This window comes from Drosophila yakuba, chromosome 2R, assembly GCF_016746365.2.
Source record: "Drosophila yakuba strain Tai18E2 chromosome 2R, Prin_Dyak_Tai18E2_2.1, whole genome shotgun sequence".
Lineage (NCBI taxonomy): Eukaryota > Metazoa > Arthropoda > Insecta > Diptera > Drosophilidae > Drosophila > Drosophila yakuba.
The window spans coordinates 19653308-19677953 of NC_052528.2; the positions used below are offsets into that span (position 1 = coordinate 19653308).

General features: G+C 44.9%; 6 protein-coding genes and 1 long non-coding RNA gene across 16 annotated transcripts; 2 read left to right on the plus strand and 5 right to left on the minus strand.

Annotated features, from left to right (window-relative positions):
• Positions 1–44: 44 nt before the first annotated feature.
• On the minus strand, positions 45–509 carry LOC120320998. The gene is made up of 2 exons (XR_005560541.2): positions 296–509; positions 45–201 (listed from the first exon to the last, which is right to left on the minus strand). It is a non-coding gene; the product is annotated as an uncharacterized LOC120320998 (long non-coding RNA).
• A 135-nt stretch (positions 510–644) lies between these two features.
• On the minus strand, positions 645–6405 carry LOC6531478. The gene is made up of 12 exons (XM_039372346.1): positions 6205–6405; positions 6003–6146; positions 5796–5949; positions 5558–5743; positions 4654–5503; positions 4437–4593; positions 2772–3017; positions 2566–2709; positions 2309–2459; positions 1501–2243; positions 1013–1302; positions 645–951 (listed from the first exon to the last, which is right to left on the minus strand). The coding sequence occupies exons 1-12, from the start codon at positions 6388–6390 to the stop codon at positions 750–752; spliced, it is 3453 nt and encodes a 1150-aa protein (XP_039228280.1). The 5' UTR covers positions 6391–6405; the 3' UTR covers positions 645–749.
• A 101-nt stretch (positions 6406–6506) lies between these two features.
• Positions 6507–13061, minus strand: LOC6531479 (aspartyl/asparaginyl beta-hydroxylase). Of its 10 annotated transcripts, none has more exons than XM_039372112.1 (15): positions 12872–13057; positions 11975–12028; positions 11593–11778; positions 11370–11537; positions 10972–11312; positions 10777–10905; positions 10538–10718; positions 10253–10330; positions 9630–9737; positions 9040–9477; positions 8644–8738; positions 7927–8167; positions 7758–7863; positions 6980–7705; positions 6507–6924 (listed from the first exon to the last, which is right to left on the minus strand). In XM_039372112.1, exons 1-15 carry the CDS (start codon positions 12921–12923, stop codon positions 6774–6776), a joined length of 3054 nt encoding a protein of 1017 aa, XP_039228046.1. In that variant the 5' UTR covers positions 12924–13057; the 3' UTR covers positions 6507–6773. The 10 variants fall into 10 exon arrangements, with proteins under 10 accessions (XP_039228046.1, XP_039228045.1, XP_002092278.2 ...); XM_039372111.1 differs by having other exon boundaries at positions 10777–10908; positions 12872–13055; XM_002092242.4 differs by lacking the exon at positions 11975–12028 and having other exon boundaries at positions 10777–10908; positions 12872–13055.
• Positions 13062–13475: 414 nt separating this feature from the next.
• On the plus strand, positions 13476–15854 carry LOC6531480 (GTP-binding protein Rit2). The gene is made up of 3 exons (XM_002092243.4): positions 13476–13835; positions 14032–14088; positions 14177–15854. The coding sequence occupies exons 1-3, from the start codon at positions 13616–13618 to the stop codon at positions 14692–14694; spliced, it is 795 nt and encodes a 264-aa protein (XP_002092279.1). The 5' UTR covers positions 13476–13615; the 3' UTR covers positions 14695–15854.
• Positions 15855–16270: 416 nt separating this feature from the next.
• Positions 16271–20613, minus strand: LOC6531481 (ras-like GTP-binding protein Rho1). The gene is made up of 5 exons (XM_002092244.4): positions 20419–20613; positions 19598–19761; positions 18193–18342; positions 17685–17765; positions 16271–17624 (listed from the first exon to the last, which is right to left on the minus strand). The coding sequence occupies exons 2-5, from the start codon at positions 19751–19753 to the stop codon at positions 17433–17435; spliced, it is 579 nt and encodes a 192-aa protein (XP_002092280.1). The 5' UTR covers positions 19754–19761; positions 20419–20613; the 3' UTR covers positions 16271–17432.
• A 140-nt stretch (positions 20614–20753) lies between these two features.
• Positions 20754–24175, plus strand: LOC6531482 (polynucleotide 5'-hydroxyl-kinase NOL9). The gene is made up of 4 exons (XM_002092245.4): positions 20754–21266; positions 21326–21550; positions 21604–23787; positions 23846–24175. The coding sequence occupies exons 1-4, from the start codon at positions 20849–20851 to the stop codon at positions 24115–24117; spliced, it is 3099 nt and encodes a 1032-aa protein (XP_002092281.1). The 5' UTR covers positions 20754–20848; the 3' UTR covers positions 24118–24175.
• Positions 24147–24616, minus strand: LOC6531483 (39S ribosomal protein L34, mitochondrial). The gene is made up of 2 exons (XM_002092246.3): positions 24464–24616; positions 24147–24400 (listed from the first exon to the last, which is right to left on the minus strand). The coding sequence occupies exons 1-2, from the start codon at positions 24484–24486 to the stop codon at positions 24178–24180; spliced, it is 246 nt and encodes an 81-aa protein (XP_002092282.1). The 5' UTR covers positions 24487–24616; the 3' UTR covers positions 24147–24177.
• Between the last annotated feature and the right edge of the window lie 30 nt (positions 24617–24646).

Here is a 24646-nt window from a genome sequence, read left to right on the forward strand (position 1 = left end):
GCGACTGACGAATGTCCTGCAGGAGTTGTCAAACACCTGAGTGATTTCACTGCGCTCTATTGATTTTAATTGTGCTCGAGGCTGACACAAATCCAGGCACTCGGGATACATTGCATGTGCTAACCCAATTTGCCAGCCACAAAAGGTTCATTGCACTTTTGCCTCATAGCAAACATACATGTAGAATATATTATACACATTCTAGACATCCAAATGAAGTCACAGGAAATGCGGTATGCAAATAGGCAGTCATTAGCTAATATTACTCAATATAGACGAGATAATCACAAGTTACCTGATCTATGAATAATCAATCCACTTGCCATTGCAATCCATCTAAGCGAGGAAGAACTACTGAACTATTACGAACTCATTTCTCATTGCCGCCACGCGGCGTATACTTAATTGGCGAAACCTGCTTTTATGGCACGCTTTTCCCCCTCAAACATTTTTAGAATGCCATAGTATAGATATAACCCACGTGTTGCAAATTCATTTTATGGCTTATCAAGTTTGGCACACTTGGAAATAGGAAAGCGAGGCAAATTACCAGACAATTATTAAGGGTAGAGGTATTTTTTAGAGTTATGTAACCATTAAACCTAAAGAAACCAAGTTATATCCAAATACAGAAACATTGAAACTTTGGTTCATACATATTGCTAGTAGTTTATTTCCTTACAATAGCTTGGTTCTAGCTTATTTTCTACGCATATTTATATTTACATTTTTGTATCTTTTGAGCAGAGCTACGAACTATTCGCCTTTTCGCTGAGTATATGGGACCAAAGATTCACCCTGTCCGTTTGGAATTCGCTGGCCACGTGAACCTCGCAGCCTTCGGAGGGATCTGGTGCATTTGCGAACTCGTGGTAATCGCATATGCCGTCGGGACGTGACTGGAGCACCTCAATGGAGCAGGGGTTCAGTGACTCGGAATTTCTGGGTTTTCTGCGAAATAAATTGATTCATTATTTACCCATACTTATCATAGCTTTAGACTTAGACTCACCCAAACTTGGCGAAATGCACGAAGTAGTCCACGAAGGAATGGATCACCTTCGCCTCCGTGGAGTTACGCTGAAAGTCCGGGAAAAGCAGTGGACTACGGAACAGATACAGCAGGTCATCGCAATGGACCACGCCGTATTTTCCACTCACATTTGCGGATGTATAGGCAGATGCATAGCTCAGAGATCCGCGATAGTTAAAACTATATAGGTAGACGGGATTCGGCGTGTGGCAAACATTCTTTCGAATGGTGTTGTACAGGGGCTGCTTGAAACCCCTATCGGATATTAACTGGAAAGCAGAGATTTATAAATAAACAACGTATAAAAATAGAAAATACAGAAAACAGGTTGCTATAGACTAAATTATTCTCCGATTTCTTTGGGCGAACGCGATACATTTTCATACATTAAAATGCAGTTAGCTTGATTAATTGCCATTGCATCATTTGCCTTAGATAATAAATTAGCACCAGCACTTTCGACTTACATTCATGAACCCTTGAACGGTCTGCTCGTTGACTTCGTGCTGGCCCTGGAAATACACTTCCACCAGCAGATCCACCATCCTTTCGCGCCTCTCCTGGCTGAAGCTGTCCGGGAATTCCATCAGCTGCTGCAACAGCTCGTCAAACCGGAAGTTGAAGCTCTGGCGAAGCGTCTCGTTGCCCAGGATGTTCACCACTCGCACAGCTCCCTCACCTGGCACGGTGCCCAAGAGCAGGGGAATGGATGTGGGCTCTCCTTGGGCCAGGATATCCTTGGGATGCTCGCTGAGAAAAGCGTCGCCTTCCAAACCCCTTTCAACCACCGGACGGAAGTTGGTCATGTGGTCCACATCCCAGTACTTGAGACCATCGCCGGCGTTCAGCAGTTTGGTGGCATTTACTCGACGCAGTGCCTTGGTTAGCTTCACTGTGCTCAGATTCCTTGCATCCGCCACCTCGGCGAACTCCGCCAGGAGGCGAGCCTGCTCCAGAGGCTCCTCCGCAATGGCGAAGGGCACATTGGCCGTGCCGCTCATGCTGATCACACGATGGAAGAGTCCTTGGGATCTGGGACTCAGCAGGTGCATGTGGGCAGCCACTCCGCCGGCACTTTGGCCGAAAATGGTCACCCGCTGAGGATCACCGCCAAAGAAGCGAATGTTGCGCTGCACCCAACGCAGCGCCAAGTTCTGATCCTTGAGGCCAAAGTTGCCAGACATCACGGCATCCTGCGTCGATAGGAATCCTTTATGTGGAACGCCATATACAAAAGTTACACTGTTTTCAGGTTGTAAACTAGCTTAGACTCACCAAAGGGTCCTAGTCTGTAGGCCATGGTCACCAGAATCACTTCACCCGAGTCCATAAAATATTCAGGGCCTGTTATTCCTGGGCCTGCAGAGCCGCCAAAGAAGCCACCGCCATGGATATAGACCATTACAGGTAGTGCAGGTTTTCGAACCTAGATAGGGTAATCATTTAAGCTGGACAGGATTTCACAAAGCCGGATCATCACTACTGACCCTGTACTTTCCTAGATCCTCCAAGGGAATTCGATTTTAGCTCACCTCTGGCCTGTAGACATTCAAGTAGAGGCAATCCTCATCGCCGTAGATTACTGGAGTCGGAAGCAGATAATTCTTCTGGATGCAGTCCATCTTAGGCCCACTGGCATCGTACACCCCCAGCAACTTGGGCATCACCTTGGGGTTCTGCAGAAGATGTAGATGGTTCATAGAGGGAGTCACTTTGCTAAGATGCTTATTTTACTTACACTGAATCTCAGATCTCCGACGGGCGGCAGGGCATAGGGAATGCCCATGAAGGCCTCGAATCTCTCGGACTGATAGCCCTGGAGGTAGGTGCCCTTCAGACAGCCGACGCTTGGCGGGCACACGGTGAGCTGGTCCACAGTGGCCAAGGCCGTGCAGAAGGGTCCAGGGCCAGCCAAGAAGAGCTGGCAAAGAAGCAGCAGTAGTAGCTGTAGCATTTGTAGTTGAATCATCGCCGGCGGTCCACGAAATCACTGAAAATAGAGCTAATGGATCATTAGTTATGCAAAACGATTGCTTATTTATGATCAATTTTGTGGCTGCCAATGCTTCGCCAATGCTTTGCGTTAACTCGCTCAAGATGATGTCAACTTTAAATCGGTCTTAAATGGATTTGCCGATCATCATTATCATTGGCGCCATCACCATCCTCACCATCCTGGTGGAAAATCTCACTCACAGCGGGGGAAAATCGCACGAAGAACCTTACGCGACAGAGGCCCAAATCGATCTGACGATTTGTTCGGTTGAATCGTGAAGAAAACTTTTGCTCCGTACCAGTGACTCTCTGCCCACAATCTTAAAAAACAAAAAAAGGGGCTCCAACAGCGACAACTGTGCTGTGGAAAATTTATACAGATCAGCGCGATGTAGCGATTTAGCCAGCTGGTTGGGATCGTTTCGAGAACGGTTCACACGGCGTATGCTTGATCGGTGCGGATAGCAATTGATCTGGAACTGCAGCTAGCATCTAGCATCTACCAGCTAGCATCTAGCATCTACCAGCTAGCATCTAGCATCTACCAGCTAGCATCTAGCATCTACCAGCGACCTCAACCGAATCTGGTTAGGGTAATTTGAAACACCAGCCGGAACGAGTAGAAAGTGTTTCCCTGTCCAGCGAAACTGGAAGTGGATTACTTACCCTGATCCGCCAGACTTGACGACTTGCGATCAACTGCGATCGCTTCGTATCGAAATGTTTGCTTTTATCCTGACTCGCCTCGCAAATTTCGCTTTCAATGCATTCACACAGAAATAAATCACGATGCAGATGTCACTTAAAAAGGTATGGTATTTTGTTGCTCCCACAGATTAATAGTTTTCACTAACTAGTTGGAGCAACTATTGGATACACAATTGTGCCATTACAACAATTATATCTTATGCAACTTGAATACACTTAAATACTAGAGCACATTACAGTCATAAACAATACAATGTGAACCCTAGATATTTGCTCACTTTCGCTTTTATCCCCTGCATAGAACGTCACGGTTCTCACACCCATGGATCGTGTTCCACCTTAAGATAGCAGAGAAGTATGAGAAGTATCTCTGGGCAAGAGGTTTCCCCTATCGGGCGAGATTTATTGCTCTGCGGATCGACGGCAATCTTATCTCATCGTTTGTCGTTGTCGGGCCTTTTATTCGCACTTAATCTCATTTCTTGCACATTCTGCATATGTAAATTGACCTTCGAATGGGGCAGCAGGCATTTATGAAAATGGAACGCACTTACAATGCCCCAATGAAAATCTGGGGTATCTGCAACGATTCCCATTCCCATTACACATTCTGTTCCATTTCGCAAATTAATGGGATTTATTTAATGCGGGTTCATTCTTAAATTAACCCGATGTGTAGATACAATTGGATTGAGACCTATGAAAAAAGCTTTTTCCATATGGGAAATGCCTTGAGCTGCATGCTGTTACGAATATCTTCTAGATACTTTTCCTTGTTGCCACCAAAGTGCAGATACTTGCACATTCCCAGATCCTTGAAATCCGAAGCTTTGCAGCTAGATGCTTCATGGAAAATTCTATAGGCATACAAAAGGGAATAAATTAAAGTATATTTTGTAATAGTGTTTCCAGCTTACCCCGTTTGGGCAAAGTCTGTCATCAGCGAAGCCATTCGTTGGATAACCTTGGCATCCTCCGAGTCCTTGGGGAAATCCTCAAAGCCAACCGGAATGCGTATGGTGTGCAGACCGTCATCCATGTGAACTGCTCCAAGTCCAAAATCGTCAGCGGCGCCCGCAAAGAACTTGGTAATAGAGCTCAGGCCGATAAACTCAAAGATATAGATGTACAGTGGATTCTCATCGAGATTGGCATAAGTGAGATACGTCGAAACAGTTTCGTAAATTGGAAAATAGAAGTTGAAATCACCGGAGATTTCTGCCAACTTGAACATGGTATCGTTGTTAAGACTGTCGCCTTTAAACGCATACGCCTCCAGTATTTCGCTGACCATCTGGACAGGAGTGCCCTCGGGCAGGTTGAGCAGCAGAGCCATGTGTTCCAGGAAGTTCTCATTGAACTCCGCCCGAAGCTTTGGATTTATGAAAGCACGCATTAGGAATAGGGATCCCTCGCCAGCTCGAGAACTCAGGCTGAGTACCCAGGGCACCTGGTTAATGCGACCTGCTCTGTGGGCTTCCAGCGGATCCTCGACCAGGAAGGCATCTGAAGATGGAGCCTCCAGTACTGGGAGACTGGACAGGTGGGGCATGTTATCCCACACCTTTAAACTGTCCACACTGAGCAGGAGTTTTTTGGGACACACTTCACGTAGCGCTTCAGCAAGATCCTGGCTGCTGAGAGTCTCCGCTTGATCAATAGCCAACTCCTTGCCCAGATGCCTTGCCTGACTTAGAGGATCTTTAAGGATCTTCATGGCCGACAGAAACATGGTGCCAGTTAGGGACATGGAATTTTGGAAAAGTCCTGGAAACAGGAGTATTACTTAAGTGCGAACAAAATACAAAGTAGAAAACATACCCTTTGAATTCGGGCTAAGCATGTGCAAGTGCGTAGAGATTCCACCAGCACTGTGCCCAAGGATCGTGACCTTTTTGGGATCTCCTCCGAATGTAGCTATGTGCTGTTGAATCCACTGCAGCGCCAATCGCTGATCCTTGAATCCGAAATTCCCTGGCATGTGCTCATCGCCAGTGCTAAGAAAACCTGCAACATTTATTGTCGATGTGAGTGGTGGTTGATAATCCCTAGAACTTACCAAAGGGACCAAGGCGATAGCTAGCTGTTACCACGATCACCTTGTCGGTATCCATCAGATACTCTGGTCCAGTGGCCATCGGATGGGCAGAGCCGCCAAAGAAACCGCCACCATGTATATACACCATCACCGGCAAATTAGCACCATCCCTTTTCTATAAAACCAAAGCAAACAGGATTATCCAGGGATGCTTACGAATCTTGATACCTTGGGTCTGTAGACGTTCAGGTAGAGGCAGTCCTCCACGCCCATCAAGCCCCACTCCTTCGCAAAATAGCTCCTCTGCATGCAGCTGTCTTTCGCCATTCCAGCATCGAGAACTCCCTCCCAGGACTCAGCCGGCACAGGATTCTGTAAGCATTCAATATACGTAATCCTCGTGAAAGTATCGACGGCAAAAACCATGCACCTTAAGACGCAGCGGTCCAACTGGCGGCTGGGCAAAGGGAATGCCCATGAAGGCTTCGAAGTCTCCGCTCTGATATCCTGGCATCAAAGTGCCTCGCATGCAGCCCATGTCCTTCAAGCACACATCCAGCGAATCCCCGAAAGCGACAGCTACCACAAAGAGTACTCCAACTCCGGCGAACAGCATTTTGATATGATCTCTTTTGGTGCAACAGAAGCTCACTTATATACTCCTCCATCTCGCTGCAGAGAGTGCGAATTGAGCAAATGCCGGTAATCAAGTGCATCAAATAAAAACCACAATTATCGAATCCTAAAAGGTTTTATTTCTGTAAAGTAGAAAAGCGTGGGTAAGCTGCCAGCCAACGCTAATCGTATATGATACACCGATAATATGACGTCTATATAGCCTAAACACGCATTCAAGCCGAACTTACGACTAAGAGGTATAATTACAATGTCTATACAACATGGCGAGTTAACTAACAATGAACGATGCGGTTTTGGAGAAATGTAACTAAATTACAGGCCTAGGAACCGGAACTATTAATAAAACTGAGTAACTCCCGGTCAAATGGGTGATAAACTGCGGCGCTGGGCGGCAGTCAGCTGCGGATGCCACATATCCAGGATGAGTACAAGGCGTGGCTGGCTTCCGTTGTGCCACACCTCGTGTTCGAAGCTATCATCGAATATGAACAGTTCTCCCTCACGCCATGTTCTAAACCAGTATATATTAGTGAATGAAATTTAAACGTTTGTTAATTTTCCCTCACCTCATCTGCTCTGCCACTCGAAGTGAGGTTTTTTCCGGCTCTGGAGCAGCTAGCGTGAGGTGTGCCCTCAGTCGGCAATTGGTGGGTCCACAGTGCGGCCACACATGCGTCTTGGCCTGCATAACACTGAACTTCACTTGGCCTCGTCGACAGCCGGCGGACTCGGGAAATTCCTCCAGCAGGCTACAGGTGATTGGAGCCCGGCGGCAGTTGTTCTTCACCCGACGACCCTGAGCATATAGCTCATACTGCTGCCACACTCCCTTGTCGCGCAGCAGTTCCGCCTCATCCTCGAAGAATCCACTTCTGCCCAGCAGCGCCAGTCCCTCATCACGAATGGCACGCCAATTGAGAGTCAGCTTCTCCAGCTGCCTTTCATGGCCCGTTTCCTTGGGCTGCCAAAATGGCTGTGCTCGCAGCCTGGGCTCATTGTACAGCGATCTCTGATAGAGGCTGGCAAAGAATCCCTTGGCAACGCCTTTTCTGTACACCTCAAGTGCTTCTGATTGCATGGACAGGCGCTGCAGGGTCTCGCCCAGCGACAAGTAGAAGAAAGCCTCTTGGGTGCCCTCCTCTTGCGAATCCACGGCATATTGTAGATAAGGCAGAGCCTTGGCGTAGTCTGCATGGAACTGTCGGAGAGCCAGTCCATAATGAAGTTGAGCCACTGCATTGGTTGGGAATAGTTTCAGGGTTTCCAGAGCCACCTTTTCAACCTGCTGAAGACTGGAAGACAATCATAAAGTATTTGTAAATCAAGGTAGCCTGTCTTACCTACTTGTTTACCATAAGATAGGTAAGTGAGAGTTGGTTACGAAGCCGCGGATCCTCAGGCAAACGTTCGATGAGCAGCTCGTGGATGGTAGTTGCCTGTCGGTGGTGACCTAAAATTCAATACGAAAATTTAATTAGGGAAACTTTATAGGTGAAATCGTATATTCCCTTACCCAAAAATCTCAAATTCTCGATGCAGCTTTCGCCGGCGTTTTTGAACTCCTGATTGCTGGCAACAAGCTCGCCAAAAGCCAAATATCTTTTGTAGGCATCGATGGCTTCCCACAGGCGCTGATTGCTGCGCTCCTTCTTGGCCAGAACTTCAAGAGCTCGGGCTCTTCCCAAATGGGCGGATGGCTCGTGGGCAAAGTTGGTGGTGAGCGTGTTAAAGGATCGCAGGGCTTGGGCATAGTTCTTTGAAGGTGGATATTAGTTCGCGATTCGCCAGCCAAAACACAAAAAAAAGGGTTAGACAAAGTACAAAAGCATGCAATTAGTATAAAGTCATTCTCTTAAGTATTGAAACGCTGTTGACAGGAGTTCCAAGGATGAGCCCGCGACCAAAGCTACCTCCTGGTGGGTGTGTAGTTTTTGGAGTAGCTGATCGTGGGTTCATCCCAGTCAAATGCATTTCCTGAAAAGAGCGTTTCTATAAATACATGAATGTAGTTAAATCCTATGATTTTGATTAATAATCCTTTGTTGTTCTTACGTGACTAAGCAGTTATATGATCTAATGAACTTGACAAGCAAACATAAACTAAAGCTTTGAAATGAGATTGTGTTGTTTGTTGTGATGTTCTTTAGTGATTGTTGAGCTAGAGATATATCGAAGATATATAGTTCACGGGTTAATCCAGGCGAAGGAGACACCTCTGGCTGCGACATACCTCCCTAATCATCTCCTCGTTGGCCTTGCGCAACTCCTGCTCGAAAGGATCCTCCTTCTCGGCGGGAGCAGCTGCAGCTTCTTTCGGCTTTATTTCTATATGGAATTAAGAACTGAATTAGAAGGAGTTCAAGCGGAACAATGGAGTGATATTTTTTGAACGGTTACGGCCTAGATAGCTCCACCTTGTGTGAGGTGTCAGTTTGTATCGATGTATCCTACGGCTAACACTTACGATCTGTTATGTGTAAAGCGATCGGTTTTTTTGTCGTGTGTCTTAAGGTAGTGTTGGGCCTATGATAGCGATTGCTTATGTGATCGATCGAAAGTATGTTGGATGGAGAATGGAGACGGGTGGTCATCGACAGACGTGGTGATTTGTGCGTTTAGTAATTACGTGTCCAGCTGGGATCGTCCGAGTCTGGATCGCTCTCGAACTCCTTGACGGGCAGACGACCGTATTTGGCCTCCAGCCGGTTCATCAGATCAGCGTCGTCCACGTCGGAGATCTCGTCCTCCTCGTCGGTGATCTCGTCATCGCTATCGCCCTCATGCTCGTAATCCTCGATGGCACCATCCTCGTATTCCACGTAGATATCGCTGCGACCGGTTGGCTGTTCTGGCTCCTTTTTCTTCGGTTCGGGTTTGCTTTCCTTTGCCGGCTCCTGGGCGTACTTGTACATGGCGCTCAGTTGCTCAAAGGACTCGGGCACATAACTGGCCATGGAGGCCACGTTGTCATCGCTATCGTGACGCACTTGCTCCTCCTCCTCCTCAATGTCGCTGATTTCCACCTCGATCTCCTCTTCGATTTCGATTTCCTCCTCGGAGTATTCTTTTTAGACAATGGGATATGACTGAGGTTAAAAGTCTGGACTTGGCCAGGCATATCATACAGCAAAGGCTTCCAGATCACTTGTCAATCAAATGATTTGGAAGCAACTTCGGCTGAGCCGAAGTTTGCACTTAATAATTCATATCTCCAACCATCGTCCAGCAGGGGCAGCTCCTCCACATCGTCCGGTATGTGATCCTCGGCAGTGGCAATCGTCAATCTTCGCCTGAATATAGTCTCTGGTGCGGGCTCATCCTCAGCTATGCATTCACCACGGAAGATTCGAACGTTTTTAGAGTTAAGGGATTATTAATCGAGCAAGAACAAAGCCATTCAACAATTTCCGTACATACATACATTGGTGGAATAATTTTAACAAAGCTGTGACTACAATCAGATTCAAGAAACAATATAAAATCATAATCAAAATAAGCTAACTGAAGAAAGTGCAAAATTTATACAGGGTTCAAAGATTCTCAGGGTTGAAACAAAGAGAAGTCATTGTCCCAGACTTTGTTTTAGTTTGGTTAATACATCGAGAATATAGTAGATCACGAGACAAAAAAGTCATTTTTTGATTTTACCAATCGCTTGGTGGGTTAGAACGAAAAGCGGCGCTTAGTAAAAGTTACTGAGAAGAATCCCCGGAGCATGGTTTATTTGATTAGCATAACATTTGGCGTGCTTGGCGGATATGATTGATAGAGATCAAGAGCAGAGAGCGGAATACAAAGAGCGGAGATTTGGGGAGAGCAGATCAGCATTGAAGACTCACTTGTATTTGGACTTTTCCTTATCAATACAAGGCGTGAAACTAAGGCAAGTGCAACGCCAACGCCAAATTTAACGGCAACTGTAAATGAGTCAGGTTTTAGTATGATAAAACAAACAAATGCCTTTTGCACTTTCTTGTACAATTTCGGTTTCTAAGTTCTTGGTTGTGTGGGTGTACATATCTTTCTGTTTTTGGTAAGGTGGAGCGATTCAGTCGGTCAGTTCTTAAGGTTCTAAGCCTGCGATATCCGTTAACCGTTCAACTATTCATTCCTTCGCTACTTACGTGATGCCAACCAAGAGGAGCCCTCTTCTTTGGGCTCCTCCTCGTCATCCTGGTCTTGATCCTGCTCCTCACTCTCTACTGGTTGTGCTGGCTTTGTATCTTCGACATCATTTTCAAATTGCTGATCGAGGGACTCAAATTCGTCGTCATCAGCGTCATCTGCATCTTTTTTGTCTTGATCCTGCAATAAATGATTCATGTAGCAACAAATACGAAAACCAAGCAAACTATTTACTAACCTCATCGTCGTCACCGTCATCATTAGCATCTGCTGCAGGAGCACTTTGTGTCGTAGATTGGGATCTTGGCGCCTCTACTGATTCTTCGACCTCTTGCTCTTGCTCTTCCTCATCCTCATTATCGTCTTCCTGCTGCGATTATAAAACAGTAGTTTAGGGAAATGTACAATCTTTTTACTAAGTAGTAGATCATACCTCCTCAGCTTCCGACAGCGGGGCTTCAGTGGATTCTACTGCATCATCATCCGCTACGGGCTCATCCTCTGCATCCTCTTCATCTTCCTCAGCTTCGTATTCGCCAGTGGCTTCCGTAGTGGCTTCAGTGGTGGCTTCCACAGTTGCCTCTACGGTGCCTTCATCGTCGTTATCCTCCTCCTCATCCTCCTCCGCATCTTCGGCTGTTATGTTTTCGCCCGCGTTGTTCTCCTCATCTTCATCCTCCTCCTCTTCTTCATCTGCCTCTGGTTCTTCCTCCTCAGTCGGCTGCTCCTCTTCCTCCGGTTCTTCTTCTAATTCTTCAGAGAGGGGCTCTTCATCTGTAAATGTTTTCTTTTTTATTTCAAAGATTTTTGTATTAAGTTAAGTTTACTTACCTTCCTCTTCATGATCATCATGGTCATCATGATCGTCGTGGTCATCATGATCATCTAACGCCTCTCCGGAGGGTTCCTGCACATCATGACCATCGTGCTCATCCCGATGTTCATCCACCCAGCCGTCGAAAACTTTCGAGAACCTAGACTCCGACAGAGGAGTGTCCACTGAAAGGAGCAAGTATTTAGCAAAATACCAATTTGTAAGAATTCATTTACTTACAATCCTCCAGTCCGCGATTCTCCATGATGATCAGACCCACCAAACCGAGGAGCACCGCCATCAGGGCGAAGAATATGATCTTGGCGCACCAGTGACCGCCAGTTCCGTGATCGTGATGCACGTGCAGGTGGAGATCTTCGTTTCCCATCTTTGTAATGTGAACGCCGTGCGAAGATTCGTCGTCATCTGAGTTCCGACATTTGCATGATAATGAATAACAAAAACACATGTGATTACAAGCAGTTTAATTGAATCCACCTTCGAGTGTTTCACTTGGATTTAGTAACTGAGCGAGACATTCAATTAATTTGGCAAAGCATTCCGGGGGGGATCTTGGGATAAATATATATATATGTACATTTAGGGGGATCTATTGCTCTACCTTGAAAACTGGACTGACGCAGAACACTCACATCGCCCTCGGACTTGCGATCATCTAGACGAAAAGTTAGTTACAATGAGACATATACCGGCATTACAAGCTGATAAGACGGCATGGGGGAAGGGGATAAAGGGGAATTGTTTATGCCAAAATAGGCACAACGGTAAACAAAGAAGCCGCCAGTCATGCTCTTGGGCAGTTGGCCAAGTGAAATTAAATGGCTTTACACATTCGTATGTAGTATGCGGCTACTTATTTCGGTGCCGTGGGTGTAATGGCCCCAGTATCTTTACGGAAGCATCATCATCTGGCATCGCATCTAGTATCTAGATCTCTGCTGCTGTTGCATTGGAATTAATTTGCCGACGAGGTGATGAGCTCTCTATTCTCCAATGAGAGAAAGCAAACGATCAAAAGAGAGCCAGGGAGAGAGAAAAAGCGGAAGAGGGAGACAGAAATAGAGATAAGAGGATATCCCAGGGACAACGAAACATATGTGTGTTGCCTTGGGAAAAAGATAAATAAATCAGGAAAACCACTCTCTCTGCTTTTTCTCTATTTTTGCACACCGATTCAATGCCCTTTTTCCGCCGCTCCCTATTCAAATATCCACTTTTGGGCCTTGTACCTCCCCCCCATAACCACCTCCGCACATGTCATGCATATATATTTTCCTGCTCGATCGGCACACGCATAGCGACAGAAAACAGGCGAGATGTATAATTTTATATAATAGGGCAAAGTTATTTTTAAAGGCACTCGACAATATTATTATGCTAATAAAAGAAATGAACTGCTTGCTATGCGGCGGCGGCGAAAAGACAAAACCGATTTTTACATCAAATAACGGTCTATTCGAGAATGATTGTAGGCAAAAGTACCGTAACAGGGACTTACCGCGTTTTCGGCGCTTATCCTTGCGCTTACGCGGCTGCACATCGCCCGACATTTTGCTCACAAAAGGCACTGAAACCTATGCGCCAATTCAATGGAGAGTGTTTGTTTTTCCTTTTCGAGCGGACCGGGCAAAACTGGCGATCTGGATCGACGAACAGCACGTTACTAAATGCAAATACCGCTCGCACCGTGGGAAAATTATTTATAAAGCGACTGGCGTTGCCAGATCCGGCGGGAATGATGGCAGCTGGAGATGACAGCTAGACAGTTCTGGCTGGAAAAGTCATGGCAGCTCTGTAAAAATAATTTTAACTAAGTCGTTTAAACGATTTATATACCAATAATAAAAATGTGGTGTTTACAACATTTATTCGTGTTTTGTCATTACTTAAATTCAATTAAGTTTTCAATGATTTAGCAAGGCGACTATCGAGGTATTATATATAAGTAATTTATTAATATAATGAATTAATTAAATAATATAATAATTAATTAATATAATATGCAAAATAATAGCTACCTTTTAATATCGCGTGGCATTCAAATTCATGCGCACTGCAGTCTCCAGTATCGCTAGAGACTTGTGTCACGCGCCCATCTCGAAGAGAACCAACCCCGACCAAGAAAAAAACAAGAAAATAATACACAATTGGCGACGGCGGTGCAGAGGTTCTCCGTGTGATCCGATCGAACGGGACTAGGACCGACACGGACCAGGTCTAAATCCGTGAGGTCAGCGGTATTATGGCCGGCGACATGTCCATCGGCTGTGCGGCCCTGAAGCGATCCAGCAAGCTGAGGTCCTGCACCAGTGCCGCCGACACGGACTCAATGCGGGTGCCCAGCGACCACAGGGACAACGGGAGCCTGGTCAAGCCGCCTCCGGTGCCGCCGCAGAATATGCGCGGCGGTCTGCGGGTCTACAAGATCGTCATCCTTGGCGACGGGGGCGTTGGAAAGTCAGGTGAGCTACTATGCCATGGATTAGTCGAAAGAAAACGCCGAGTTATCACTGCGCACTTTGATTGGGGCTGCGAAAAATCAATAAATTATCTCAATTTCTTTTACGCTTTGTTTTGACCCCCTCACCACCGACACCCACTAAACTCCACCAACCACCACTCCAACGCCCTCTGAAAACGACGACGAAACCCGAACAGCTGTCACCCTTCAGTTCGTGAGCCACAGTTTCCTGGACTACCACGACCCCACAATTGGTGAGTAAGGCGCAGGACGCATGGCGTCTAAGGAAAAGCACCCAACCCACCACTAAATGTATACCGGGTTTTTTGTTTTTCGCCGCAGAGGACTCCTACCAGCAACAGGCGGTCATCGACAATGAGGCCGCCCTGCTCGACATCCTTGACACCGCCGGCCAGGTGGAGTTCACGGCCATGCGGGACCAATACATGCGTTGCGGCGAAGGTTTCATCATTTGCTACTCGGTCACCGACCGCCACAGCTTCCAGGAGGCATCCGAGTACAGGAAACTGATCACCCGTGTCCGCCTGTCCGAGGACATTCCGCTGGTACTGATTGCCAACAAGGTGGACCTGGAGTCGCAGCGACGCGTGACCACCGAGGAGGGCCGGAACCTGGCCAATCAGTTCGGCTGCCCGTTTTTTGAGACATCGGCTGCTCTGCGTCATTATATCGATGAGGCGTTCTACACGCTGGTCCGCGAGATTCGGCGCAAGGAAATGCAGAAGGCCCTGGGCACGGACTCCAATTCGGAGAAGATTCACACGGGGCGACGGAGTCGCTGGTGGCGCATCCGATCCATCTTCGCATTGGTTTTCCGGCGCAGACGAAACCTGAACTAGAACAGGATGCGGATTCCTTTAAACGCGTGCAATATTAACCACAAAACCGAGTAACTTTTGTTCGCTATATTTTGTATATAGCACACACCCATCAGATCCAACATACAAGAGAGAACTAACCGATCGAGAAGGATAACTAATTGTTATGGCCACAGTGGTTTATTTATTATTTGTTACAAAAAACTATTTAAAGTACTTGTTGTTGGCCGGAAAGGATAGCGAGGCAGTAGATCAGCGATAGAGTATATCAATACGTTTAAGCACCGATCCAAAAGATACATATTAACAATGCACGTACATATGTTTATGTAGTAAATATTACTAACGTTGATTCCTAGACGAGAGCGCGATTAAGCAAGTGTGGCAATTGGCTAAAGCTCAAAAGCATTTAAATTCAGCAAGATCGAGGGGTAGTCCCCAACTAACAATCTGATAACTCTGAATCCTAGCCAGGAGATTAACCCATCAGCCAATTGCCAGGTGCGAAGAGCAGAGTAGGGGAAGATTTTTAAACTTATGTATGTACGTATTTACCCAGAATACACGCACATGACATACGACACGAGCCACACATTTAACTAATCGAATAAATGTTGAATTTAATGTATACTAATATTATAAATCGATCGATCGACATAAGTATGTAAAACGCGGGAACATTGCAAATTATGAAATACGAATAAGAATGTGCGTTTGTTCAGATCCAAGCCCAAAATTGATAATTTGTAAGTCCACGACAGCCGATGCATTTGTTGTTTAAGTTTGAGAAAAGTTTATTGTTTATATTGTTAAGGACACACGTGTTACGCCTAAGTTTATTTATTATTAGTTTAACGAAATCTGTTGATTACTTTTACCACAAGCAACCACCACACATCACGTTCTCTAAGCATTCACCATGAGTTCCTCTCATCAATGTTAACTGCATCACCAGAAACAAAATACTAACACGGCTTTAATTCACTCTGTTTGTTACATGATCCCACAACAATTGAATGGACTACCATAATTACTAATAATTAATTGTTATTGCGAATCCTGCAACCGTTCGAACCAAACAGATCGACTGACGAAATCAACAGCTAAATACGAAAACGAATCAAATGCGGGTAGAAATATAATAGAAATGCTTTCGCTGAAAGTAAAGCGATTAAAAAGTACGTTTTAAGAGAAAAGGCTTGGGAACTAGATGTTCAAAGCAATGTGTCGTGTCCATGTTGTTTCGAAAACGACATACCTGTTTGGGAATAATATTGAAACTTAATACCTAATCGAAGAAAAACCAAAACATTTTGATCCATAATGTTATGTACATTTTAAATGTAAAAAAAATTCAATACAAAAGCACAAGATAAACAAAAACAATACCCTCAATAAAGATTTTTTTAACCCCGTTAACGATGTGTGTTTTGACTTTAAAGGGCGGGGAAGTCCCAAAAAAAATAATTTTATTTTATGATTAGTACCTTCAGACATCCATAAATCAATTATCTTAGTTTTCGTGATTAACAAAATCCACTTTTTTTTAATATAGCTTTTTAATTGAATTCGATCCCCAGCCAAATAAAACAGTGAGTTAAACCAAGAGTAGATCAAATGTACTGTTTATTCATAAGTATAATATAGTTTGGTTGTATCTGATGCATCTTCGAGTTTTTCAACTTCTGTGTGAGAATTACACGATTGACGGTACAAAATACAAAAAAGAGACATACACATATGTACTGTATAGTATAATTATATGTATATTCGTATTTTATAAAATCATAAAATACTCTTCATATAGTTTGGTTGTTTTGTAGTATCTTTTTTTTATGTTTTCCACTCGTTTTAATGCAAAGTACAAATATTAAAAACTCGCTTAATGCGCTCGAAATAGTTTTTCACTTCATCAAAAATTTTCCCTCTTAGCATCTCCCACGCGAAAACTGAATGCATCTCATTTGTGGCTTACGTTTAGTTAAATAAACATTTATCGTTTTTGTTTTGTTTGTGTTTAGTTCGGCTCTTGTAATGTAGTTTCGCGTCCAACTCGTATTGGCGGCCTGGTCTCTCTGTATCTGATAGATTTAATGGGAACATAACTCTCATCTTGACGCCTAAGCCCTCCTTGGACCCCGGGATCCAACTTCCGATTCTGATTCTAATTCCACGGATTCACCTGACTCACTCACCCTCACATACGACACAATCTCATCCAGCCACAGCTGACTACACTTGACAACACAGTTAACAAAATAATAACATACATCTAGGAAGGGTGGACAGAAACGGACACAACTTGAATATGTTTACATATATCGATATATATTTGCTTGCAGTGGCTGACTGATTGATCTGCTCTGCCCTAGGTTTACAAATAATAATGCCAGAGTTATTACTGTTGTTTACTTCGGTTTATAACTACACTAGACTGTATATAAAATCAAATCCGCATTTGACATTCTACTTGGTGCTGCCTTCCCTTATCTCGCTGCTCGCTGCTCCCTCCTCCGCCGATCTTTTAGTAGCTCAAGCTCTGTTTTCTGCTCATGTTGTTGCTATTGGGTGGTGCAGCTTCGTGTATCCGATGTTCTGGTTGTTCTTGATGTTGCTGTTGTTGTTGAGTGGTTGTTCAGCTCGTTATTGTTGTAAAAGGTGTGTATGTGTTGGCGTGTGTGTGTGTGTGGGAGTGTGTGTATGCTGTTGTTGTTGCTGTGTGTGTGTGGTAAAGATTTTCATGTTGTTGATTTGCTCTTTTAGAGCAAAAGGCATCTGGTCTTCTTCCTCTTTTTAACTTGCAGCGCGGCCCTAGTTGCCGTTTCGAAAACATCCCGCACACCCTCCTTGGACTTAGCCGAACACTCCAAATAGGCAAAGGCATTAATCTTCTCGGCCATGGCGCGACCCTCCTGCGGCTTCACCGGCTCCTGCTTCATTTTTGCTAGATCCTGTAAAGTCAGTTAATTAGGAAATTGCGATTTCAATGGGCCAACAGTGCGTATACGTACCCGAATTGTGTTGGGATCATTTCGCAAATCTTTCTTATTTCCTACCAAAATGATTGGAACATTTGGACAAAAGTGTTTGACCTGTAAGAATGGTAGATGAATTAGTTATTGTCAAGTTTTTGTTTCATAAGCTCTATAGTCGAACGTAATAAGAAACTTTTTTTCTTCTTATCTTCCACTACAAAAAAAAAGGAAATGATTCAGAGAGTCGAATCTAGTTACTAACTAGTAAAGACCTAATATTTTAACGAACTATCCTCATTGGTATCAACATATCTACAACAAAGTTTTAAAATAAAATAACAAATTAGTATCAAATACATTTGTTATTTTCAAAAAGAACATATATATTTTAAATGAAGCTTAAAATTCTGTTTCATCTTATTTAAAATGTATAATTACATACAAATTTGAAACCTATCTTTATCTATACTTCTTAGTTCTGTATAGTTTATAGTTCTTTACGATCGACTGATAGAAACAGTTCTGTAATTGCGGTAGAACTCACCTCTGGGGTCCATTTTTCAGGAATATTTTCTAGCGAATCGGGTGAATCCACTGAGAAACACATCAGTATGACGTCAGTGTCGGGATAGCTCAGCGGTCGTAGTCTGTCGTAGTCCTCCTGCCCGGCCGTATCCCACAAGGCCAGCTCCACCTGGAGAATCGGATGCGTATTATAATTGAGAGTTGCGGTTGCAGTTGTGTCATCAGGCTTATTAGATAGATGGGGTTATTGGGGCATGGGGAGGAGGTACGGTGTTTGGAGGGAGATGGGACAAGTTCGAGTTGAAGATAGCATGAGTGCGAGTACGAGTACCAGTACAAGAGTAGTATGGGAGTGTGAGCAAGGAACTTGACGGAAATGCCAAACGAATTAATCACATCGAAGCGAGGCAAAGCGAAGTGGAATGACGTGAACTTGTCTGTATGTAAACGCTATCCAAACAGAAACACAAACAGAAACTGAAAATTGAAAACCCGCCATATTGCGCAGCAAAGGCAAACACAGTGTTTATTTCGAAAAAAAAGCGACTGAAAATACTGTAGATCCCAAATGGAATATATGAACATATGAACATATAGCCAAATCATGACTTGATGCCCCAATGGAAATCGCACATTACATTCAGGAGAGTAAGGGAGTGCGCCCCCCACCCTCCCGTTCAGAAGAGAGTACAGGTAGGCAGGGAGAAAGAGTGAGAGCGCCCGCGAGAGAGAAACAGAGAGAGCGGGGGGCGGCGCAACGCATTAAACTGTATGTGCGCAACGGACTTGTATAAGACAAATACAAAATAAAAGAAAAGAAAACGAGCGGAAGGAAGGGAGCAGCTTTGCTGGTGTGTGTGTGTGCTGCCAACTCTCTGTTTAGTATGTGTGCGTGTGTGTGTGTGTGTGCAAGTGTGGGGAAATGTGGCCAAGTGTGACTTAATCACTGCTATCAAAAGTTTAGATTCTTTGGAATAATCCAAAATTTGCACTCCACTTAACCGAAAACGATCTTCATTTTTCTTTCGCTTTTCCAGAAACCTTTGTTTATTGCCGTGTCTGTGGGCATCAGGCGATATTGACTCATTTCGTTTTACAGTGGAATAAAAGGAAATACGACGACCAAGGTGTGGGTGAAGTTGTGGGTGGCACAAACAAGAGAACAATAAACACACACCCATGGGAGCACACACACTCCCGCACACCCGCACACACACACACAGAGGCGGGTGGAAAGTGTAAGGAGGATACGCGCACTTGAAAAACGGAATGAATTGAGAATGCACACAAATTATAAAACGAGATCAGATGATTATCACTTGGGTGGCTGGGTGGGGTTATCAAGGGGAGTGGGGGGTCATCTGCCGGTTGGGGGTGGTAACAGGGCGGAGGGGACGGGAAGATACATGGGAAAAGGGGCTTACCTGTTTGCCATCCACCTCGATGTCGGCCACATAATTCTCGAATACGGTGGGTACATAGACCTCGGGGAACTGATCTTTGCTGAAGACAATCAGAAGGCAAGTTTTACCGCAGGCACCGTCGCCGACAATTACCAATTTCTTGCGAATCGTCGTCATTGGAAGTTCTGCAAAAGGCAAAATCAAATTGTAGCAAGATGCAATGCAAGTGCAGCGGCGGCCCGAGGATTCTCAGTCCGAATCCGAATACAAATTTTCGATTCCGAATCCGAGTCAGCCGTTCTGTATTATATATTCGCGAAAACTGAACGAGCGCGACGCGAGCTGTTCAAAAAAATTATCAAAATGAAAAAGCCACACACACACATACAGTCACACGCACACTGGTGGACACAGACACGAATACACGCGCGCGTTGGCTCTCTTTTCCGATAGCCCTCTCCCGCTCGCACACACACTTAGTCATACTCGCGGCTGGACGGCGATCTAATAGTCAAAAGTGTGTGGTTCTTTCTTATCTGGCCATTGTCCATTGTCCGTTAGCCGAGTTTTTCCCGTTTTTCTTTTCGATTTTTCGCATTCGCATTTTCATTTTGGTCGCGTCATAGGGCCGCCCGCTTCTCCACCCCTCTCTCCAACACTCCAGGAAACTCCTCTCTCCGCGCCCCGTCCCGCTCACACTTTATTCCAAAAACATCTCATCATCCACTCACGGTGCGTGTATGTGTGTGTGTGCGTGTGTCGGTGCGCCTATGGCTGGGCGTGTGTGCATTTGTGTGCGTGCTGTGTGGAATTTTTTCACTGCTGCTCTTTCGGCCACTTACAATTTATATTGGTGATTTCACAACACTCAGCACGAATTCGACACTTAATTTGCTTACAAAATGGCACAAATTTGTTGATTCTTATGCGTCTACCGTTTAGCTATATCGTATAAAAGTTAATGCAATTACAAAAATTCGAATTGAACTCGACGATTTTTTCCCATGCAAAATGACGATGAACAATGTTCATCCGTTTCATTTCTCGGTAGCGGGATGAACGCTCGATGACCAACCAACGCCTTCGAGCGCAGGGCTGCTATAACCCCAATCGATAGTTGTCATCGATTGCAACTCTGTGTGCGGCATTCCAATGTGCGACCACGACTGGTCACACCGCACATATGTTATTTGTCGTACTCTTCTTCTTACATCTGCGGTCGCATGGCCCGGGAATTAAGTGTTGGTATTTTAACCGAAAAATTGAAAAGGAATGCTTAACGAACATATGCTGAAAGAAATGCAGCTGAGTTTCCAGCTCACCGAACAGCGAGAAATAGCCTCTGGTCGCCGTAAGCCGGAAACCCCACAGCACCGTCCAGCTGCTCCAAAACAAAAAGTTATTTCAAAGGTGGCCAGCGAACCCGCAAAGATTTCGGAACAAATGATTCAAAAAGCCCAGATGGAGTCGCCCAACAAATCCAAGAAAAATAAGACAGCCGGCAAAAAGAGGCCTCTTTTCAATAAGGAGTCGAAACCAGAAAGTCCTCCATGCCAAAAGAGGCTTAAGAAGGAAACGAATTTACCTATAGAGAATCCTGTAAACAAAACCCAAACTGTTGCAGCTAAGAAATCTGCCACAAAAATTAAAAGTTCGAAGCTTCCTAGTCCTAAGGCTCATAAGATAAACGGTATGCTTTAGATCTAAAATTTTAACATGAATTTATTTTAATATTGTGGCATTTTTCAGAATCAGATCAGAAGAAACCCAAAGTTAAAACGCCAAATAAAGCCAAAGAAGCAAGTTTACCTAAGAAGCAAAAGGTAAATGGAGACAAGAGCTCAAAGACGCTTGTACAAAATGGTCAAGTAGTCAAGACTTTTAAGATAAATGGCACTGGAGTGGAATCAAGTGATCTTAAAATTAATTCAATGGACGATTGGAGTGAAGAAGACGATTATTTAATGGAAAGTGGTAAGGTATTTCAATATCACCGTATGTTTCTTAACTCAAACTATTTTTTTTAGGCTCTGAAAGCGATGTAATTGAAGAAATAGACGAGACATTTTTGAAAGACCCGAAGGTCTTTAAAGTTAAATCTAAAGGCAGACAAATCGATGTAATAGACATTCTTCCTCCTTTTGAAGTTGATGAATACCAACCTCTTTTGCTGGAAGGAGATGGCAGAGGAACAGTTAAGAAGATTAAGGTCTTTAAGAGTGCACAGGAAGAAACTGACAGCGACGAAGAGGATAATGATTATGAGCCACAAGATAGCGAGGACTTTGTGTCTGAGGAATTCGACAGCGAAGAGTCTGACAGTGAAGACACAAGCAGCGCAGACTTTGACAGTAATGAAGATTTCTACAGTGAAGATAGCGAAGGAGAGGAGGAATTTGACGTGGATGACGATTTCGACAGTGAAGATAGCGATAGTGAAGAATTTGGAAGCGATATCTTCGATAGCGACGACCTCGACTCAACGTATGAGCCACCTGATATTGAGGGATTCTTTGATGATCCACCTTTCGGTACGCAAAGGGAGCCCCTTATTATAGAGGAGATCTTTGATGATCCTCCTGTTGATAAAAATCAGAAAGAACTGGTTAGTTATAAGCCTAAGGTACAAGAACGTATAAAAGAGTCAAGTGCTGTGGAGATGGTGGCAGAACACTCAATCGTTGTGCCCCCAGAAGAAGATTCGATTGAAGAAACTCCTAGCATTGCTATAAAGGACCCTGAAGCTGCAATAGAAACCGAGGAGAATGCCGAGGTACCACTGCCTGAAGTTGTAGCACCCGAAAAGCAACATGATAGTCAACCAAGCGATACCGCGTTTTACAGAAATCCGCAAGCAAATCGCACTGAGCTCAGCGTCTTTGAGAATAGTCTAAAGAGCAATCATGTGCTGGCCGTGGTTAAAGAGGACATCGAAGTGTATGGCACACTAGTGCTCACTTTGCTTAGTGGTCAAGTATCAGTGAATGGTTACAAAGCACGCAGGCAGGAACCAATCACCGTTTATTCTCCCAAAGGCCTGAATTGGGTTTCTATTTCACCAACGAAGACAAAAAAACCTCCAAAGGATGAGGTGAATTGGGACGAGCTAAACAAGAACTTTACACGCGTCCAGCTAGACAGGATTAAGAGCAGCTTTCAGAGTCAGGCGAATGCAATAGTTCTGCTGCACCGAAACACAAGTGCACAGCGACTCGTCGACACCTTTGGCAAGCACATGTCGCAAAATGTGTTCCCACTGGTCAATCCTTCAAATCGACCATTTAACCAAAGTGAAACCTTGTTGCACTGTCTGATTCAATCATCCGATCTAAGTCGCACTCTGCAGGTCCCGCAGGTATGGAATAAGTTAAAAGTGCATGCCACGAGCCGGATTATCGTAGCCGGTGGTAAGGGCGTCGGAAAGTCTAGTTTATTGCGTTACCTCATCAATCGAAATCTTGGCCAGTTTCCATCCGTTTTGCTCATCGACCTGGACATTGGTCAGCCGGAAATATTTGTTCCCCAGACTATTTCTTGCACTGTAATTGATGAGCCTCTTCTGGGACCGGGATTCCTGTATAACAGGCAGCCGGAACATGCCATTGTCGTGGGCCACACCAACATTGTCCTGTGCGCTGAGCAGTATGCACGAGCAGTCATCCAGCTTGTCCAGAACATTCAGAACGATGCCAAGTATTCAAATATTCCTTGGCTGATAAATACTATGGGCTACAACAAGGGATTTGGTATCGAATTGATGGCCCTGCTGGTGGATCGCATACGTCCCACCGATCTTGTACAAATTGCCAGTCCAATTCCAATCAATAACTTCGATTCGGCCCTCGACTGGAGCAGTCTGTCGCAGATAAAACCCATTATATACTCGGCGGAGGAGTTCAGGGTCAAGGAAATACCAAAATACACACTCCATAAGCTGCTCAGTGCGGTGCCAGCAAAGGAAAAAGGAACCTGGAGTCTCAGCGCCAAGGACATGCGGTACTCTAATCTACTGGCACGTCTCAGTTTGTGTCTGACCGGAAATGCCAAATCGCTCACAGACTGCCAGCCGTTGGGAGTGCGTTTGGAGTCCCTGAAGATCCTGCATCCCACCAGCAAGGATTACACGCGCGAGGAACTGATTCGAGGCATGGAGGCCAATGTGGTATATCTGTGCAATTACGGGGCAGGTTTGCCCCAATGTTTGGGAATAGGTTTGTATACATCGACGTCCCCTTGTGGCTTATTAATTGAATTCCTGAATTCGATTAGGTGTGGTTCGTGCCATCGACTACGACCGAAAGGAGTTATTCCTGGTGCCAGCAATGTCCATACAGAAGATGTCCCAGGTGGATTGTCTTATCCTCGGCGGAGAACTGACCCTGCCGCAGGGCTACTTCCGCGATCAGGGACAGGATGTGTCCAGCAGTGTGCCCTTCGTGTTCATCCTTGACGATTCGAAATCTTCGAAGAGTATTCAGCAGATCTACCATCGATCGCCAGCCTTCCTGGGAGTACCGGCAAATCAGCGAAACGGAAACTGATCATACTGAAGCAATCAAAAAAGATGATATGTAAATAAAGTTAGGTTTATTAACACAAGGCTAGTGGGATAAATTGTGGCGGCCCCTGAGGATGCGGTTCATCAGCACTCGTCGTCCTTCGGGCGTGGACATCCTCGTATTCCAGCCGTGCACATTGATTCTCTTCACCTCCATGGGTTTCGGAAAATGGCAACGGACTTTCGGTTTCAGCACCGCCCGATTGAAGGCGTGCTTTTCCCGCACGATTAAAGTTTGTGCTGTGCTGACAACCGCCAGACAGGTTCTGCAATGTCATAAATTGTTATTAAACCATACAGAAGCCATGGTTTATTCATTATTTACTTACCTTTGGAGCATTCCTTGCAGCATGTTAAGTAATTTCCAGTTAGTATGACCGCTCGATGTCCGAAAAATACCGCATGAACAGCCGGTAAGCTTGTGCGGCGTTGCCAGACCAATGGGTTCGAAATTTCGAACTTAGCTTCAATGCAAGGGAGCACAATACAAAATCATACAATTGATTTAATTA

What these genes read in the sequence shown, in the direction of transcription:
- LOC6531480 (XM_002092243.4), top strand. Translation starts at nt 13,616, where the DNA reads ATGGCCGGCGACATGTCCATCGGCTGTGCGGCCCTGAAGCGATCCAGC. An exon ending in CGGGGGCGTTGGAAAGTCAG is followed by an intron (nt 13,836 to 14,031) that starts GTGAGCTACTAT and finishes AAACCCGAACAG; the next exon opens with CTGTCACCCTTCAGTTCGTG. An exon ending in CTACCACGACCCCACAATTG is followed by an intron (nt 14,089 to 14,176) that starts GTGAGTAAGGCG and finishes TTTTCGCCGCAG; the next exon opens with AGGACTCCTACCAGCAACAG.
- LOC6531483 (XM_002092246.3), bottom strand. Translation starts at nt 24,486, where the DNA reads ATGCTGCAAGGAATGCTCCAAAG. An exon ending in CTGCAAGGAATGCTCCAAAG is followed by an intron (nt 24,401 to 24,463) that starts GTAAGTAAATAA and finishes ATGACATTGCAG; the next exon opens with AACCTGTCTGGCGGTTGTCA.
- LOC6531481 (XM_002092244.4), bottom strand. Translation starts at nt 19,753, where the DNA reads ATGACGACGATTCGCAAGAAATTGGTAATTGTCGGCGACGGTGCCTGC. An exon ending in TCGAGGTGGATGGCAAACAG is followed by an intron (nt 18,343 to 19,597) that starts GTAAGCCCCTTT and finishes CCGATTCTCCAG; the next exon opens with GTGGAGCTGGCCTTGTGGGA. An exon ending in CTGAAAAATGGACCCCAGAG is followed by an intron (nt 17,766 to 18,192) that starts GTGAGTTCTACC and finishes CCATTCTTACAG; the next exon opens with GTCAAACACTTTTGTCCAAA.
- LOC6531478 (XM_039372346.1), bottom strand. Translation starts at nt 6,390, where the DNA reads ATGCTGTTCGCCGGAGTTGGAGTACTCTTTGTGGTAGCTGTCGCTTTC. An exon ending in GCTTAGCCCGAATTCAAAGG is followed by an intron (nt 5,504 to 5,557) that starts GTATGTTTTCTA and finishes TCCTGTTTCCAG; the next exon opens with GACTTTTCCAAAATTCCATG. An exon ending in TGAATGTCTACAGGCCAGAG is followed by an intron (nt 2,460 to 2,565) that starts GTGAGCTAAAAT and finishes TACCCTATCTAG; the next exon opens with GTTCGAAAACCTGCACTACC.
- LOC6531482 (XM_002092245.4), top strand. Translation starts at nt 20,849, where the DNA reads ATGCTTAACGAACATATGCTGAAAGAAATGCAGCTGAGTTTCCAGCTC. An exon ending in TAAGGCTCATAAGATAAACG is followed by an intron (nt 21,267 to 21,325) that starts GTATGCTTTAGA and finishes GGCATTTTTCAG; the next exon opens with AATCAGATCAGAAGAAACCC. An exon ending in CGATTATTTAATGGAAAGTG is followed by an intron (nt 21,551 to 21,603) that starts GTAAGGTATTTC and finishes TATTTTTTTTAG; the next exon opens with GCTCTGAAAGCGATGTAATT.
- LOC6531479 (XM_039372111.1), bottom strand. Translation starts at nt 12,923, where the DNA reads ATGTCGGGCGATGTGCAGCCGCGTAAGCGCAAGGATAAGCGCCGAAAA. An exon ending in AAGGAAAAGTCCAAATACAA is followed by an intron (nt 9,738 to 10,252) that starts GTGAGTCTTCAA and finishes GTGAATGCATAG; the next exon opens with CTGAGGATGAGCCCGCACCA. An exon ending in CGAGAATTTGAGATTTTTGG is followed by an intron (nt 7,864 to 7,926) that starts GTAAGGGAATAT and finishes ATTGAATTTTAG; the next exon opens with GTCACCACCGACAGGCAACT.